Genomic DNA, 18,513 nt, shown 5'->3' on the forward strand with positions numbered 1-18,513 from the left:
AGTGAATTGAGGCCATTGAACACTATGAGCAGATTGTGCAGGTGGTAATATTGGCTAATCACTGGTGAACCAAAATTAGTTGTGTGCCATTAGCAATACAATCTCATGGCCGATTGATAGCTTCCAGTCACCGCAGTACCTATTACCGGCGGAACTCTCATTAACTAAACCGATCAGATTGATGGGCTCGATTAGAAAAACAGATCAATTCCATTAACAATCGATGGGAAAGCGCGCCTGGCAGGGCCGCACATGCGCGACTTGGCCAGGCTACCAGGCCATACTGCGGGGGACAGGAGCGACCCGGGGAGACAGCGAAGGACTGAGCAGGCTCAAGGGTGCTTAAAGTGAACCTCCAGACTAAAAATCTACTCAGCAGCACTGAAAAGGCTTGGTGTTTCTTTAACAGTTTCACAGCAACAGAACTTTGTTTTTCTTACCCAAGCCTCATTTTTAGCTGCACAGAAGCTAAGCTCCACCCCATCAAAGAAATCTGCCTGGGCATTTTTCCTCTGATGCTGTGCAAAGCATGATGGGATTCCTGATGTTGTTGTTCTCATTGCCTAGCAGCTGGGAGGGTTAATCAGGACACAGGACAGTTGGAACTGTGTCTCATGCTCCCTGTCATCTCCTTTCAGCCAAAAAGATGGCTGCCCCCATGAAAAAGAAGGCTGCCCCCATGAAATCACAAACATTTGCCTGTTCTTTTAAAACAGGGTGGGTAAGAAATTATATTACCTATCTATTTTAATTAACACAACTAATGTAACTTAATCACAGTATTTTGGTTTAGGCTGGAGTTCCTCTTTAAGGAAGCCGCAGATAAGTATGGTAACCTGAGATGGCTTTCATCTCAGGTTCACTTTAAGGCGCTGGGAAATTTGGTAAAGCCAAACAATGTCTCACCCTGCTCCTGCAAAGGTCCTGGCGGCGTTAATTACTATTCCCCCTCCAGGCCACCATTGACACTGGACGTAATTAGGATCCCACCTATTGCTGGCGGGAGAATTTTCGCTGGTTCTTTTATTAATAATTTTGACTCCGTCCATTACGACCTGTGGGGGGGCGCCGGCTGCGCCTTAATTTCCAGCGCTGTTTTTGCTTGAAGCGAAGCATCTCTAAATATTTCTCTTTATTTGTAAAAACAATAGAGAAATCGAGAGCTCACTCACAAAGGTAGGTTGCTGACAAACAACCACTTTCAAGGCGCGAGGGGAACTTAACCCGTCCCCTTGGGGTAGATTAGGATATCACTCTATAGGCAGGAAGAACGGGGGTAGACCTCTCCACCAAAGGGTGACTAGTGATACTAGCGATATCAGAAACACAGAGGTGCCACTCGCTCGCTTAGATAACGGATCAGCTGCTCCTGTTCCACTGCCTGAGGAAGTGGAATGTGTCCCACGAAACCCATCTCAATTATTGGAGTACATTATTAAAGAATATTTTTGAAACATTTACTTTCTGGAATCTTCTATTGAGAGGTAAGCACCTCTTCCCCTATTTTTAATTTGAACATTGTTTTTTCCTTTGGCGCCTCTCTCTGTATTTCTGATACAAGTATTTCTCATTATAATTTGCTGTGGTGTTGTCGTGCAGGTGTTTTGTTTTCTGATTATATCCTGTTAGGTCACAGGCAGTATTCCCCCCCCCCCCCCCCCCTCCTGCCTGTAATCTGAGTGTGACCACAGCTGTTTGCTGTTCCTGCACACAATGGCCAGGAATGCAGTGACAGGTCACCCACTCTGTCACTCCTCCACCAATACAGTGACACAGTGACAGCACACTACTGCTGGCTGCACAGACTGATGAGGGAGGGACAGTCTCCTACACGCCTAATTCCTGCAAAGAAGAAGAGAAGAACAACTCATTCACCACTGCACTCAGCTAGAGATCACACGCCAACTGCCAACACACAATCCGAGAGATCTCCATCCCTCCACACGCAGTGCAGCCCACACATCACACACCTAGCTGCAAACACAGCATCAAATGACAGGACAAGGACAGACACAAGCCAGTATACACTGAGGGGAACAGCGATAGCGAAAATCCAACATACACAAATACTACTTAATCATCACATAGACACACACCACACACACACACACACAGATACATAGAAGCACTTTCACAATCGGGAATAGGGTAGTACAAACACACATTCTGGTGTATAAAAGAAGTGTACATAGCAGAACAGTTAAACGTATTGTACGCAATATATAGCGAAGATAAGTACACAAGATAGAAAACACACAAAATATAGAAACTACACAAACAGGGACATAATACAGACAATACAAAAGCACAAACACAATTTAGACATTCACCACCACACAAAATCTAAGAAACAGACAAATAAGTACATAATTTAGACAGTAAACATACATACACAATATAAATAAAAATATAGACACACAGGATATAGAAAATACATAAACAATAGAGAAAGTTAACATACACGCAAAACAGACAATTTGCAAGCCTACACACAATATAAACATACACTCACACACATCAATACACGATCGCTATCTTTATCCATCTTTATTGCATATACCCTTTGCACTCTCAGGTATAGAAGACTGTGTACTGTACGAATAGGTTAATTCAAGTACTCATACAACAGGCGTACCTACATACCGAGGTCTGCAAACAGTGCACCAAAAATCTTTATAGCACAAAAATCGAATCACTCAAGTTTTGTCAAGTGAAACAGATATAGCGGCACAGCACACAGAAAAAAGACGAAACGCATACATACACAGATACCTACACACACACAGATACCTACACACACGCACGCACGCACGCACGCACGCACACACACACACACACACACACAGCAACACATTCTTGTCAGCGTTGATCATGAGTGAGAATTGTCCTAAAGGAGAAGATACCCTCTTGGCCAACTATGAGAATGGCAGCAGCAGCACCTCAGTCCTGGACCCCAAACTCATCCAAAAACTCATCCACAGCTGCAACGAGGCCAAGAGGGCCGCTCATTGCCCCTACAGCAAGTTCCGCGTGGGCGCAGCTCTTCTGGGAAAAGATGGCAGGATCTTCTTGGGTGAGTACTTACCTCCACCACCTCAACACGGTCAGTCCGATGCAGCGGTGATGTGCCAGGCAGCGCTGGCCATTTTTCGGGAGGCAGGGCTGGTTAACTCATGAAGCAAGGTGTAGCATTTGCATCAGGCGGCAGAGATTACAGGGGCAGAATGTTTGTACTGTGTTTACACTTACAGCATGCAGTCAGAGTAGGAGGAGAAGTGGGAGGAGAGTGAGGGGAAGAGAGCATCATTGGGGAAAAGCAGTTTGTTGTGCTGTGTGAGGAGTCTGACAGTGAGTGAGGAGGGGGGATGCAGGAGAGCAGCAGTGTTTCATTCGGCTTGCACAGCAGGAGAGAGGAGGTGGCACTGCTGTCCTGAATGAGGAGGAATAGAGTGGCTGAGGGTGAGAAGTTTGTCAGACTCACAGCCAGCCCGTGTGCTATTATGTTGAGCAGCAGCATGTCATGTGAGAACATTAAATAAAGAAGAGTAAATTGCCGGGTGATGTGCAATCATTACAAATCGGGGGGTGGGGCGCATCCTCACAAGTTTGCCTCAGGCAGCAAAAAGTCTAGAACGGCCCTATTCGGGGGGGTTTACAGGAAGTACCCTCAGGTGAAAGGCAGGGACGGATTTGTACTACCGCCCAATGCCACCAGCCGCCCCTCCCGAGTCTGAAATGGAACCCGCAGAAGTGCAGTAGCATGGCATAGGTGTCACTGCATCGCAGGGCAGGAGCTGGTGACATTGCAGACTGCGGTAATTCTATTTTCCTCCCACATCTCTAATACATAATGATATATTATTGGACTTCTCCACCAAAATGAACCTAACATTAAAGCAGGCCATACTTTATTCAGTTATCACTCCATGTTATTTTCCATCAATATTATGATCAGTTATTTCTCAAACGACTAAAGACCAAGATTGCATGATTGCTACGAACTTATGCCTGCTAATTGGCAATGGCACTCGTCCTGCCCTGAGCCCCTGCGGGTTCGTAGCGCTCGCTATGCTACTCTGATAAGGCATGTTAACTTTGATAAGGTGTGATATCTTTTCATAAAGTGTGATATCTTTTCATAAGGTGTGATATCTTTTCATAAGGTGTGATATTTGAATTATCACATTTAGTGAATCAAGCCTACAGTGTGAACCCAGCCTGATTGGGCAAAAGGAATTGTACAGCGTATGGCTACCTCAACACTATGGTACGGCTTAGACTGTGAGCTCCTCTGCGGACAGCCAGTGACATGACTATGTACTCTGTAATGTGCTGCAGAGTGCTGGGGTCCTCAAGTGGTTACCAAAAGTATCACCTGTCTGGCCACACTGAGGACAGTTTCGGCCCCTTCCAGAGTCTTGCTGTGATTTTCTGCACCTCTTTTTGTTGTGATTCCCTGTACCTCTTTTTGTTGTTTGTGATCTTTTTTGCACCTCTTTTTGTTGTTTATTTTCTACAGCTCTTTTTGTTGTTTTTTATTTTCTGCATCTTTTTTGTTGTTTGGGATTTTCTGCACCTCTTTATGTTGCTTTTGCCTGATATGGTGTTTTGTTTTGTGCTATTTGAGTCGAAGGATTATTCCGCTGCTGTGTCCTCTGCCGCCTCCTCTCGCCGCGTGTCCGGAAATCACCTGGACACACGGGTGATGTCCAGACACATATTGATTAATGGCCGGTGACATTGATTTCTGCCGCCTGTCCAGCCAGCCTAGTTGATAACAAATCACCTCCGTCACTTGTCACCAAACACTGCAGATTAATCTGACCTTCTTCAAATTTATATGAAGAGACAGATTCAATTACCCTCTCCTGGTCTGGAGCTCAGTGGGGAACAGAAGTGATCCTAAAATCTTTCCTCTGGTTTACTAAAGAGAACTCCCACTTTATTTAAAAAAAAGCATGCTATGAATACATATCAGAGCTACTGTATACAATGCAAGATTAGATCATGCTGAGCTAGTGGTCTGGCCTTGCAGCACTAGGGCCCAGGGTCCACATCTGGGCCAGAATACATGCATGGAGTTTGTACGTTTTCCTTAAATGTGTCTTCTTTCACATTCCAAAAACGTTCATTCGATTGCGCAGATATTGTCATTACATAGTTACATAGTCATTTGGGTTGAAAAAAGACATCGAGTTCAACCAGAAAATAAGGTACAACACCAGCCTGCTTCCTCACATATCCCTGTTGATCCAGAGGAAGGCGAAAAACCCTTATAGGGCTTAACAAGGGTGAAAAAAACACATCAAATCGAAAAAATAGAGGTGCTCATGACCAATCCTGTATTATTACAAGGCCTGGTCCAATTAGCCCTAAAAGCATAACTCCCAACTGTCCCTCTTTGGGAGCCCTGTCCCTCTGTCCCTCTCTCCTCCTCATTTGTCCCTCTTTCAGGACTTTGTCCCTCTTTCTATGTAAATATATATATTTTTCTCTACTAAAAATGTGTTTGATTGACTCTAAACTTTATTCCCATCCTTTACATTGATATATTACTCATTTTAAGATGTTACTATTAGTGATGCTCAAATACCCCTTTTTAAAATTCGAGTTTGGTCGAATTCGAATAGTAAATTATTCGAGGTCAGTCGAATATTCGAGTCGAATAAATTTTACTATTCGATTCGACCTCGGACTTCGAGCTCACTATTCGAGTCGGTATTCGAGCTCATTATTCGAGCTGACTATTCGAATTGGCCTTAAATAGCTTCCCAACACTTGTTTTGAGGGTGAATGATGCAAGAAACATATTTTTTTCCAAGTAACAACAGCAAGTGATTATGTGGGGATGTTCCTTTAAAAAAAAAAAAGGTGAAAAGAGAAGTTGTGTCCAGAATTTTGTTCAGTACTGTATATACTTCTTCTTCTTCTTCTTCTTTATCTTCTATATCTTCTTCTTCTTCTTCTATATCTTCTTCTTCTTCATCATCTTCTTCTTCTTCATCTTCTTCTTCTTCATCTTCTTCATCTTCATCTTCTTCATCTTCATCTTCTTCTTCTTCTTCTTCTTCTTCATCTTCTTCTTCATCTTCTTCTTCATCTTCTTCATCTTCATCTTCTTCATCTTCTTCTTCATCTTCTTCATCTTCATCTTCTTCTTCATCTTCTTCATCTTCATCTTCTTCATCTTCTTCTTCATCTTCTTCATCTTCATCTTCTTCATCTTCTTCTTCTTCTTCTTCATCTTCTTCATCTTCTTCTTCTTCTTCTTCTTCTTCATCTTCTTCATCTTCTTCTTCTTCTTCTTCATCTTCTTCTTCTTCATCTTCTTCTATATCGTCTTCTTCTTCACTTATTTCTCTTTTCATTTTTTTTTAAAGAAATGCAGCTATTTTTGAGCGTAACAACAAATAGCTGGTGGCGCACGCATGTTGGAAGCGCCATTGTATGTGCTCCCTGGCAGTGGAAACACACAGACAGCAGGAGGTAAATTCAGCAGCAGGAGGAGGAGGATGAGTGTGTGGCAGCATGCGGTCAATGAGGCAGGCAGCGTGGCATAATAGCCCTGGTACCTAGCGGTGATACCAGGGCGTAAATAAACACAACAGGAGGTCCCAGACAGCGGTCGTGCAGCCCACATTGTGTCCAATACACAACTGGGACAACACAGTTTTCAACCCGGGCACCTCAGAAAAATTAAACCTTTTTTTGTAATGGTTTTGTAGTTTTGGTTTTACAACCAATTACACAGATATATAGCTATTGTTTGACGTAATAGCTGGTGGCAGAGTGGCAGCAGAAGGTAAATCTGTGTACCCTGGCGGTGGGAAACACAGACAGACAGCAGCAGCAGCAGGAGGAGGAATGGAGGAGTAATTATGTGAGCAGCTATTGTTTGACGTAATAGCTGGTGGCAGTGTGGCAGCAGAAGGTAATTCTGTGTACCCTGGCAGTGGGAAACACAGACAGACAGCAGCAGCAGGAGGAATGGAGGAGTAGTGTGAGTGTGGCAGCAGGTAGGCAGCGTGACATAATAGCCCTGGTACCTAGCGGTGATACCAGGCCGTAAATAAACACAACAGGAGGTCCCAGACAGCGGTCGTGCAGCCCACATTGTGTCCAATACACAACTGGGACAACACAGTTTTCAACCCGGGCACCTCAGAAAAATTAAACCTTTTTTTGTAATGGTTTTGTAGTTTTGGTTTTACAACCAATTACACAGATATATAGCTATTGTTTGACGTAATAGCTGGTGGCAGAGTGGCAGCAGAAGGTAAATCTGTGTACCCTGGCGGTGGGAAACACAGACAGACAGCAGCAGCAGCAGGAGGAGGAATGGAGGAGTAATTATGTGAGCAGCTATTGTTTGACGTAATAGCTGGTGGCAGTGTGGCAGCAGAAGGTAATTCTGTGTACCCTGGCAGTGGGAAACACAGACAGACAGCAGCAGCAGGAGGAATGGAGGAGTAGTGTGAGTGTGGCAGCAGGTAGGCAGCGTGACATAATAGCCCTGGTACCTAGCGGTGATACCAGGCCGTAAATAAACACAACAGGAGGTCCCAGACAGCGGTCGTGCAGCCCACATTGTGTCCAATACACAACTGGAACAACACAGTTTTCAACCCGGGCACCTCAGAAAAATTAAACCTTTTTTTTTTTTTATGGTTTGTTTGGTTTTGGTTTTGCAACCAATATAGCTATTGTTTGACGTAATAGCTGGTGGCAGAGTGGCAGCAGAAGAAGGTAATTCTGTGTACCCTGGCAGTGGGAAACACAGACAGACAGCAGAAGGGCAGTACACAGCAGCCCACTGTAGGTGTAAAATGTGTGGCTGCAGGCGACGTAATAGTCAAAGTGAACCAGGCTGGCTTAGTGAGCAGGAGCCAGGAGGTGGTAAAGGGTGGTAAGGCACATTAACGATGGTTCCGGCAGCCAGTTCATGTCCCCCTCTCGCCGACAACAGGGGCCAGGAACTCGCCTTCCACCCACGCCTGGTTCATCTTCAGAAACGTCAGTCTGTCCACAGACTTGTGAGACAGACGTGAGCGTTTCTCGGTGACCACGCCACCAGCTGCACTGAAGCAGCGCTCGGACAGCACGCTGGAAGGGGGGCAGGACAGCACTTCCAGGGCGTACTGCGCTAGCTCGCTCCAGATCTCCATGCGCTTGACCCAATACTCCATGGGATCAACAGGGGCATCGCTGTCAAGCCCGCTGTACGACCCCATGTAGTCAGCCACCATGCGGGTCAGGCGCTGGCTGTGACCGGAGGAGGATGCTGCTGCATGCATCTCCTCTCTAGTCACTGCTGCCGGAGCCTCTACAGTCCTGTAGAGCTCGTGGCTGAGAGACAGCAGGTCTGTGGGGCGCTTGCTGCTGCTGGATGCAGGCACCTGCTGCTGCCTCTGTGCTGGCTGCTGGACAGTGGGGGTGGAAGGCTGGGGGAAGGCTTCCTCCAAGCGCTCAACAAGGGCCTGCTGCAAGCTCCTTATTTGTTGCGCTGGGTCTCCTCCTGCAGGCGGCAGGAACTGGCTCAACTTCCCCTTGAGGCGTGGGTCCAACATCATGCTGATCCAGATGTCCTCCCTCTGCTTCATCTGGATCACCCTGGGGTCCCTGCGCAGGCACGTCAGCATGTGCGCTGCCATTGGGAAGAGGCGGGCCACGTCTGCTGGCACATCGACGTCAGTGCTGTCCTCATCCTCCTCCTCTGCCGCCTCATCCTCTCTCCACCCCCGCACCAACTCAGCTGCGCTGTGCTGATCCCCCTCATCAGCAGCCAGGTCAGGGACCTCCACCAAGTCCTCCTCCTCCTCCCCCTCAGAGGTGGACTGCGCAGCTGGTTGCCGCTCCTGCTGGTCCAAGGCTGCCGCTCCCTGTTCCAGCAAAGCATCGAGGGCCCTGTTCAGCAGAGAAACCAGGGGCACCCACTCGCAGACCATAGCATGGTCCCTGCTCACCATGTTTGTGGCCTGCAGGAAGGGAGCCAGCACAAAGCACACCTGCTGCATGTGCCTCCAGTCATCATCGGGGACGATGGACGGGATGTTGCTGGTCTTGTCCCTTCTCTGAGCTGCGGAAACAGTGGCCAGGGCAAGGTACTGGTTGACAGCGTGCCTCTGTTCAACCAGACGCTCCAACATCGCCAGGGTGGAGTTCCAGCGAGTCGGAACGTCAAGGATCAGCCGATGGCGTGGCAGATCCAGCTCCTTTTGCACGTCTTCCAGGCTCGCACAGGCTGCAGCCGAGCGCCGGAAGTGACGCACAACATTCCTTGCCGTTTCCAGCAGTTCGCCCATCCCCTGGTAGGTGCGCAGGAACTTCTGCACCACCAGGTTCAGCACGTGGGCAAGACAGGGGATGTGGGTCAGGTTTCCCCTGTCTATGGCAGCAACCAGATTGGCCCCATTGTCGGACACCACCTCTCCGACTCTGAGGCCTCTGGGGGTCAGCCAAATCCTCTCCTGCTCCTGGAGTTTGGCCAACACGTGGGCTGCCGTCAGCTTGGTCTTGCCAAGGCTGACCAAGTGCAGCAGCGCTTGGCAGTGGCGGGCCTGCACGCTGCTGCTGAGGCGGGGGGTTTGGCCAGGTGTGCCGGAGGATGGCAGAGGATCGGAGGAACCCGCTGCAGTTCCCCTGACCCTGCGGGGTGGCACCACCCACTGTGTTGCTGCTGCTGCTGCTGTGCCCGCTGCTGCTCTCCCATCCTCACCCCCTTCCACCAAGCTGACCCAGTGGACAGTGAAGGACAGGTAGCGGCCTGTCCCGAAGCGGCTGCTCCAGGAGTCCATGGTGACGTGGACCCTTTCACCAACCGCGTGCTCCAGCCCTCGCTGCACATTGGCCATCACAAAGCGGTGCAGTGCAGGAATGGCCTTGCGGGCGAAGAAGTGTCTGCTGGGGAGCTGCCAGTCTGGGGCTGCACAAGCAAGCAGCGCCCGCATGTCGCTCCCCTCCTGCACGAGCGTGTACGGCAGGAGTTGGGAGCACATGGCCCGTGCCAGCAAGCCGTTCAGCTGCCGCACGCGACGGCTGCTGGGAGGCAGAGCCCTAACCACCCCCTGGAAGGACTCGCTCAAAAGGCTCTGGCGTGGCCTTTTGCTGACACAGGAATCAGCAGACACAGCGGAGGAGGCCACTGAGGACTGGCTGCCAGAACAGGCCTCAGTGTCGGCGGCAGGAGTTGCAGAGGGGGGAGGAGCAGTGCGTTTCCGCACTCCTGCTGGTGCTGCTGGAGGAGCAGGAGGGCGGGTGGCTGCTGTTGCTGCTGCTGCTGCTGAAGGCTGTGCAGTGATGGGTGTGGTGCCACTGCCAGCACCAGATGCCTTCAGCCTCTGGAACTCCTCATGCTGGTGGAAATGTTTAGCCGCAAGGTGGTTGATGAGCGAGCTGGTGCAGAACTTTAAGGGGTCTGCACCTCTGCTCAACTTCCGCTGACAGTGGTTGCAAGTGGCGTACTTGCTGTACACAGTGGGCATGGTGAAATATCGCCAGATTGGTGACTTAAACATCCCCCTACGGCATGGAAGCGCTGCTGCCTGTCTCCCTGTGGTGGTTGGGGGGGGGGGGGCTTGGGGGGCTTGGGTGCGGCTGGTGGTGGTACTGGCAGATGCTGCTGCTGCTGCTGCTGAGCCTGAGACACCAGCAGGCTGTGGGACCTGCCTACTGCTGCTGCCAATGCTTGCAATGATGCGCCTCCTTGCAAGGCCCACAAGCGCATCCTCCTCCTCCTCCGAGCTGCTGAGGACGACATCCCCTGGAGGTGGTGGCACCCAGTCTCTGTCTGTCACCGGGTCATCACCATCATCCTCCCCCTCCTAAAACATGTCCTGCTGGGATGATGACCCCCCAAACTCCTCTCCTGATGCATGGATGGGCTGCTTGACTGTCGCCACAGTCTTGCTGTCCAATCCCTCATCCCCCAAAGTGCCCATCAGCATCTCCTCCTCAAAATCGCCAACAACAGCAGACAATTGACTCATCATGCCTGGGGTCAAAAGAGTGCTGAATGACAGGTCGGCGACTGACGGTGAACTGGCCTCCTCCCCAGACCCTGCTGGGCGGCTGCTGCGAACAGGGGTGGTGGTGGTGGTGGTGAGGGTGGAGGCCTCGGATGCAGAGCTGATGGCGGGCTGCTCATCCTCCGTCATGAGTTGCACCACAGTGTCTGCATCCTTTTCCTCAATGGGACGTTTCCGACCCGGCTGGAGGAAAATGGGAGCAGGTGCTACACGCTGCTGCTGCTGTGTCTCTGCAGCGTGAGTTGCAGATGCTCCTGCTGGGCGGCGCCCAAGGCGTCCACGGCCAGTGGCTATGGGAGGATTGTTAGCCACTGACGCTGCTGCTGCGGAACTGTGCATGGTGGCGCGCCTGCGGCCGCGGCTTGCCACAATGCTGCTCCCTCTCCTCCTGATTCCCTTGCTGCCCTTCCCCTTGCCCAAACCGCGCTGGCTGCCACTTCCAGACATCTTCAATGTTTTGGGCGTATAGACAAAAGTTTTTTAAAAGGGCGGGTGAAAAGTGGGGTACTTTAATGGAGTGGGTTGGTTGGTGAGGTGACTGAGTGAGTGTCCCCTAGTACAATAAGTAAGTAGTAACAGTCAGGAAGTACAACTAGCAGTTACAATAATCAGTAGTAATCACAAGTAAATTTAGTGTGTGTACACTCAGACAGTGAGTGCACGCAGGCAGGAGCTAGTAGCCTATGAACACAGTGACTGAGTGTCCTAGACTCCTAGTACAGTAAGAGTAAGTAGTAACACCAGTAAGTAGAACTAACTAATTACAATAATCAATCAGCGATCAGAAGGAAATGGAGTGTGGGTGTGTGTACACTCAGACAGTGAGTGCACGCAGGCAGGAGCTAGTAGCCTATGAACACAGTGACTGAGTGTCCTAGACTCCTAGTACAGTAAGAGTAAGTAGTAACACCAGTAAGTAGAACTAACTAATTACAATAATCAATCAGCGATCAGAAGGAAATGGAGTGTGGGTGTGTGTACACTCAGACAGTGAGTGCACGCAGGCAGGAGCTAGTAGCCTATGAACACAGTGACTGAGTGTCCTAGACTCCTAGTACAGTAAGAGTAAGTAGTAACACCAGTAAGTAGAACTAACTAATTACAATAATCAATCAGCGATCAGAAGGAAATGGAGTGTGGGTGTGTGTACACTCAGACAGTGAGTGCACGCAGGCAGGAGCTAGTAGCCTATGAACACAGTGACTGAGTGTCCTAGACTCCTAGTACAGTAAGAGTAAGTAGTAACACCAGTAAGTAGAACTAACTAATTACAATAATCAATCAGCGATCAGAAGGAAATGGAGTGTGGGTGTGTGTACACTCAGACAGTGAGTGCACGCAGGCAGGAGCTAGTAGCCTATGAACACAGTGACTGAGTGTCCTAGACTCCTAGTACAGTAAGAGTAAGTAGTAACACCAGTAAGTAGAACTAACTAATTACAATAATCAATCAGCGATCAGAAGGAAATGGAGTGTGGGTGTGTGTACACTCAGACAGTGAGTGCACGCAGGCAGGAGCTAGTAGCCTATGAACACAGTGACTGAGTGTCCTAGACTCCTAGTACAGTAAGAGTAAGTAGTAACACCAGTAAGTAGAACTAACTAATTACAATAATCAATCAGCGATCAGAAGGAAATGGAGTGTGGGTGTGTGTACACTCAGACAGTGAGTGCACGCACGCAGGAGCTAGTAGCCTATGAACACAGTGACTGAGTGTCCTAGACTCCTAGTACAGTAAGAGTAAGTAGTAACACCAGTAAGTAGAACTAACTAATTACAATAATCAATCAGCGATCAGAAGGAAATGGAGTGTGGGTGTGTGTACACTCAGACAGTGAGTGCACGCACGCAGGAGCTAGTAGCCTATGAACACAGTGACTGAGTGTCCTAGACTCCTAGTACAGTAAGAGTAAGTAATAACAGTAAGTAGAACTAACTAATTACAATAATCAATCAGCGATCAGAAGGAAATGGAGTGTGGGTGTGTGTACACTCAGACAGTGAGTGCACGCAGGCAGGAGCTAGTAGCCTATGAACACAGTGACTGAGTGTCCTAGACTCCTAGTACAGTAAGAGTAAGTAGTAACACCAGTAAGTAGAACTAACTAATTACAATAATCAATCAGCGATCAGAAGGAAATGGAGTGTGGGTGTGTGTACACTCAGACAGTGAGTGCACGCAGGCAGGAGCTAGTAGCCTATGAACACAGTGACTGAGTGTCCTAGACTCCTAGTACAGTAAGAGTAAGTAGTAACACCAGTAAGTAGAACTAACTAATTACAATAATCAATCAGCGATCAGAAGGAAATGGAGTGTGGGTGTGTGTACACTCAGACAGTGAGTGCACGCAGGCAGGAGCTAGTAGCCTATGAACACAGTGACTGAGTGTCCTAGACTCCTAGTACAGTAAGAGTAAGTAGTAACACCAGTAAGTAGAACTAACTAATTACAATAATCAATCAGCGATCAGAAGGAAATGGAGTGTGGGTGTGTGTACACTCAGACAGTGAGTGCACGCAGGCAGGAGCTAGTAGCCTATGAACACAGTGACTGAGTGTCCTAGACTCCTAGTACAGTAAGAGTAAGTAGTAACAGTAAGTAGAACTAACTAATTACAATAATCAATCAGCGATCAGAAGGAAATAGAGTGTGTGTTGTGTGTGTACACTCAGACAGTGAGTGCGCACACGCAGGAGCTAGTAGCCTATATGAACAGTGACAGTGAGTGTCCCTACGGGTACAGTAAGAGTAAGTAGTAAGTAAGTACAACTAACAATAATCAATCAGTAATCAGAAGGAAATAGAGTGTGTGTACACACAGACAGTGAGTGAGTGCACACACGCAGGAGCTAGCTAGTAGCCTATAAACAGTGACAGTCAGTGAGTGTCCTACTCCTAGTACAGTATAACTACAATACTATTTAGTAAAGGACAGCAGAAATACTGGTATAGATGAGAGAAATAAACAGAGGACAGCTGCCCACAGAGGCAAGGCCCCCCTGAGGCCTAAACCTGTAAGCTTGCAGCAGCTGCCTGCAGTTCTCTAATGTAACACACAAGCTACTAACTAAAATACAATGTCTATCTAACTAACAACAATATAGGTGTATATGGCAGGTATAGGTGAGCAAAAACGCTAGGTAAATGACCACAATAGAGCACTTGCTAAGCCAAAGCACAAAGGAGCAACTCTCTCTCTGTACAAGTCTCAGGCAAGCATGGAAAAACCTAACATGGCGGCCGCTATTTATAGGGTAGGGGCTGGCCAGGGTCCCCCTCTGTGATTGGCTGCCGTCAGAGGGCCTGGGAGCCCTCTGATTGGCTCTAAGGACATCAATCTGGGCTATGACGCTATTCGAGCTCGGCACCGAGCTCGAATAGCGCCGGTTTGCTCGAATAGCTCGAATAGTGAATGGGCTATTCGAGTGTACTCGGATAGCCCATTCGAATAGCTCCAGCTATTCGGAGCTCGAATACCGAGCTCGAATAGCTGAAAAAGAGCTCGAATATTCGAGCTACTCGAATATTCGAGCTCTGCTGAGCACCACTGGTTACTATGAAGGAAAATGAACCAGGATAGAAAGGACCAGTGTGGTGTGAATTAAAACAACATATTTTGCTCATGAAATCTTTACAGTATGCGTGACTACAGTAGAGGCATGATGGGGGCGTGATCAGGGGTGTGGCTTAAGTGTCCCTCTTTCTCACCTCAAAAGGTTGGGAGGTATGCTAAAAGGGAAAAAATGAGAGTTCTGAAGCAGAAGGCATACTGACCCCTTCAGACATTCGCAGGGGCACAAGATGGGTTCCGTGATGGAGATGAGAACCAATCAGCTGCAAGGTTATGTTCCCTTGTTAGTTTGTAAACTTTTATGTTTGGTCGGAGCTCTACATTAGCTCGTTGCAGAGCCCGGTTGCTGGGTAGAGAATAGCGAGGTGATTGGCTCTGACAGGTCTCTTGTATTCTGCAGGTTGCAATGTGGAGAATGCCTGTTACACGCTCGGAATCTGCGCCGAGCGTACCGCCATCCAAAACGCCGTGTCCGAGGGCTGCAAGGAGTTCACCGCCATCGCCGTTGCCACGTGAGTTCTCAGAATACCCAATAATAATAACAGTCAGTTTGAAGCAAAAAATCAGTACAATTGGACTTTGGATATGTTTTGGATATAGCTGTATGTTGGTATGGAACCCTTCCCATCTAGTGATGTCACAGCCTAGGCTGTTTATTAGGCAGAATTCTCCTCCAGAAGACCAGGTGTTGGCTCTGCTCACTTAGACACAACAAACAAACATTCCGCAGTGATGTACCTGTCAGCAGTAAAGATGTCACCAACAGTGATACATTTCAGAATGTACATCAGGGAGAGGAAAGATTTTACAATAGGCAAGTAACTTAAATAAATTAAGTAAATTAACAAGTACTGTATTTTTTGGACCATAAGATGCACCTTTTCTCCCCCAAAAGTGTGGGGGAAAAGTCAGTGAGTCTTTTGGTCCAAAGGTGTCCCCCATAAGTGCCCCCTCTGTCTTCCGTTGCTGTCCTGTGTCTCTGGTGTCCTCCTGTCTCCCCTCTGGCCGGAGTCCCCATGTCCTCCTGTATCTCACTGGCTCTGTGCCATCCAGTGTCCCATCTGCCCTCCTGTGTCCGGTGTCCCTGTGTGCCCTCTCTGTCCCATCTGCCCCGTGACCTGGTGTGTCCTCCTGATAAGTTAATCTTGCCGCACTGATAAAACCATGTCCCAGATGTAGAGATCCAGGACCTCAGTGCAGCCATTCAGTACTCTCACTGGAACCTGCAGATGCCGTGCGGCCAATCAGGGAGAGCACTGCAAGTCATTCACAACCGCCTAGCATTCTGACTGGAGCCAATGGTCTCAGAGGCGGGACCATGGCTCCATCATTGGGCCAATCACGAGTGCAGTGAGGGCGTGAAGGGCATCAAGGGGAGGCAGAGGAAGGGGTGGGAACATTGGAAGGCCCCAACAAAGTTTCGCTGGGGGCCCCAAGAATTGTAGTTACGTTGCAGGTTGAGTGATCCAGAATGTGCATTGTAAAGGGTTATCACTAGAGGTGTACCGAACGGTTCGCCGGCGAACGGTTCCAGGCGAACATTGGGGGTTCGCGTTCGCCTGCGCCAGGCGAACTTTTCCGGAAGTTCGATTCGCCCCATAATGCACTATGATGAGGGTCAACTTTGACCCTCTGCATCACAGTCAGCAGGCACATTGTAGCCATTCAGGCTACAGTAAGCCCTGGAGCCCCACCCCCCCTTATATAAGGCAGCCTCCGGCGGCCATTACACTCACTCGTGTGCCTGCTAGTGAGAGGAAAGGGACAGCTGCTGCAGACTTTTTCTCCTAGGGACAGATTAGTTAGGTTCTAGGCTGCTTTGCTTGCTCCTGACTGATTGTTATTGCTTTTAAAGCACCCAGCAACAGCTCTTTTCAGAGCTCAACCTGTACATTTTTTTATCCTGACACTTTTGTTGCATGCACAGCCTTGCTAATTGATAGTGTGTGTGCCACTGCCAGCAGCCCAGCACATTCAGTGACTGACTGCCTGTGTGTGTGACAGGGAGCTGCACATTGTACTACCCAGTACTGCATATACCCCAGTACCTGTTGTGTTTACTTAACCCACCTCATCACTGCATATACCTAGCTTTGTGTTGAGTGAACCCAGCTCACTGCATCTAACTACCCAGTACCTGTTGTGTTTACTTAACCCACATCATCACTGCATATACCTAGCGTTGTGTTGAGTGAACCCAGCTCACTGCATCTAACTACCTGTTGTGTTGAGTGTGAACCCACCTGGCCACCTCACTGCATCTAACTACCTGTTGTGTTGAGTGTGAACCCACCTGGCCACCTCACTGCATCTAACTACCTGTTGTGTTGAGTGAGAACCCACCTCACTGCATCTAAAGTACCTTTACTGTTGAGTGAACCCAGCTCACTGCATCTAACTACCCAGTACCTGTTGTGTTTACTTAACCCACCTCATCACTGCATATACCTAGCCTTGTGTTGAGTGAACCCAGCTCACTGCATCTAACTACCTGTTGTGTTGAGTGTGAGCCCACCTGGCCACCTCACTGCATCTAACTACCTGTTGTGTTGAGTGAGAACCCACCTCACTGCATCTTAAGTACCTTTACTGTTGAGTGAACCCAGCTCACTGCATCTAACTACCTGTTGTGTTGAGTGAAAACCCACCTCACTGCATCTTAAGTACCTTTACTGTTGAGTGAACCCAGCTCACTGCATCTAACTACCTGTTGTGTTGAGTGTGAACCCACCTGGCCACCTCACTGCATCTAACTACCTGTTGTGTTGAGTGAGAACCCACCTCACTGCATCTTAAGTACCTTTACTGTTGAGTGAACCCAGCTCACTGCATCTAACTACCCAGTACCTGTTGTGTTTACTTAACCCACCTCATCACTGCATATACCTAGCCTTGTGTTGAGTGAACCCAGCTCACTGCATCTAACTACCTGTTGTGTTGAGTGTGAACGCACCTGGCCACCTCACTGCATCTAACTACCTGTTGTGTTGAGTGAGAACCCACCCCACTGCATCTTAAGTACCTTTACTGTTGAGTGAACCCAGCTCACTGCATCTAACTACCTGTTGTGTTGAGTGTGAACCCACCTGGCCACCTCACTGCATCTAACTACCTGTTGTGTTGAGTGAGAACCCACCCCACTGCATCTTAAGTACCTTTACTGTTGAGTGAACCCAGCTCACTGCATCTAACTACCTGTTGTGTTGAGTGTGAACCCACCTGGCCACCTCACTGCATCTAACTACCTGTTGTGTTGAGTGAGAACCCACCTCACTGCATATAGCTAGCATACCCCCGAGATGGACAAAATGGACAAACCAGGTAGAGGAAGAGGTAGAGGCAGACCCAGAGGAAGGCCACCAGGCACCGGCAGGTCTGTGGCTGTGCGAGGTGGTGTTGCTGTGATTTCATGCGGACCTGCCCCAAAATACAGTGCTCAGAAGAAGGCACGTGCCATCACTTCCCAAAATCGTGAGGAGGTGATTGAGTATTTAACACAGAACACCTCATCTCCCGCAGCCACCAGCGCTACAACAAGCACCACATCCGCTGCATTTGACACTTCGCAGGAGTTATTTGGTGGTGGTGGTGAAATCACTGATTCCCAGCCACTACTGCAACAACAACAAGAAGGTGCAGGTACACCACCTCATACGTCTGAGTTAGGTGGCGATAGTATGGACGTAACGTGTGTGGATGGGGATGATGGTGGACCACCTGAAGTTGGTGCACTTGAGGAGGTGTCTGAGGAAAGCGCAGCTGGCCAGGAGGATTATGATGACGATTATACGGATACCACATATGTTCCCGGTAGAGGAGATGACCAGGGGGACAGTTCAGAGGAGGAGTCAGAGAGGAGTAGGAGGAGACGACTCCATGATAGAAGCAGAGGGAGCTCGTCCTCAGAAACAGCTGG

The 18,513-nt window shown here is 48.8% G+C and overlaps 1 protein-coding gene across 1 annotated transcript in view; it reads left to right on the forward strand.

Moving 5' to 3' along the window:
- The first annotated feature begins 1,832 nt into the window (after positions 1–1,832).
- The window catches only part of CDA (cytidine deaminase), a 47,496-nt gene continuing 30,815 nt past the window's right edge, over positions 1,833–18,513 (forward strand). Inside the window, exons 1-2 of the mRNA XM_068241765.1 lie at positions 1,833–3,073; positions 14,998–15,109. Of these exons, the coding sequence (XP_068097866.1) occupies positions 2,872–3,073; positions 14,998–15,109 (314 nt within the window). The 5' untranslated portion in view covers positions 1,833–2,871. The remainder of the gene's footprint in view (positions 3,074–14,997; positions 15,110–18,513) is intronic.

The sequence above is a fragment of the Hyperolius riggenbachi genome, chromosome 6, assembly GCF_040937935.1.
Source record: "Hyperolius riggenbachi isolate aHypRig1 chromosome 6, aHypRig1.pri, whole genome shotgun sequence".
NCBI classification, from domain to species: Eukaryota; Metazoa; Chordata; class Amphibia; order Anura; family Hyperoliidae; genus Hyperolius; species Hyperolius riggenbachi.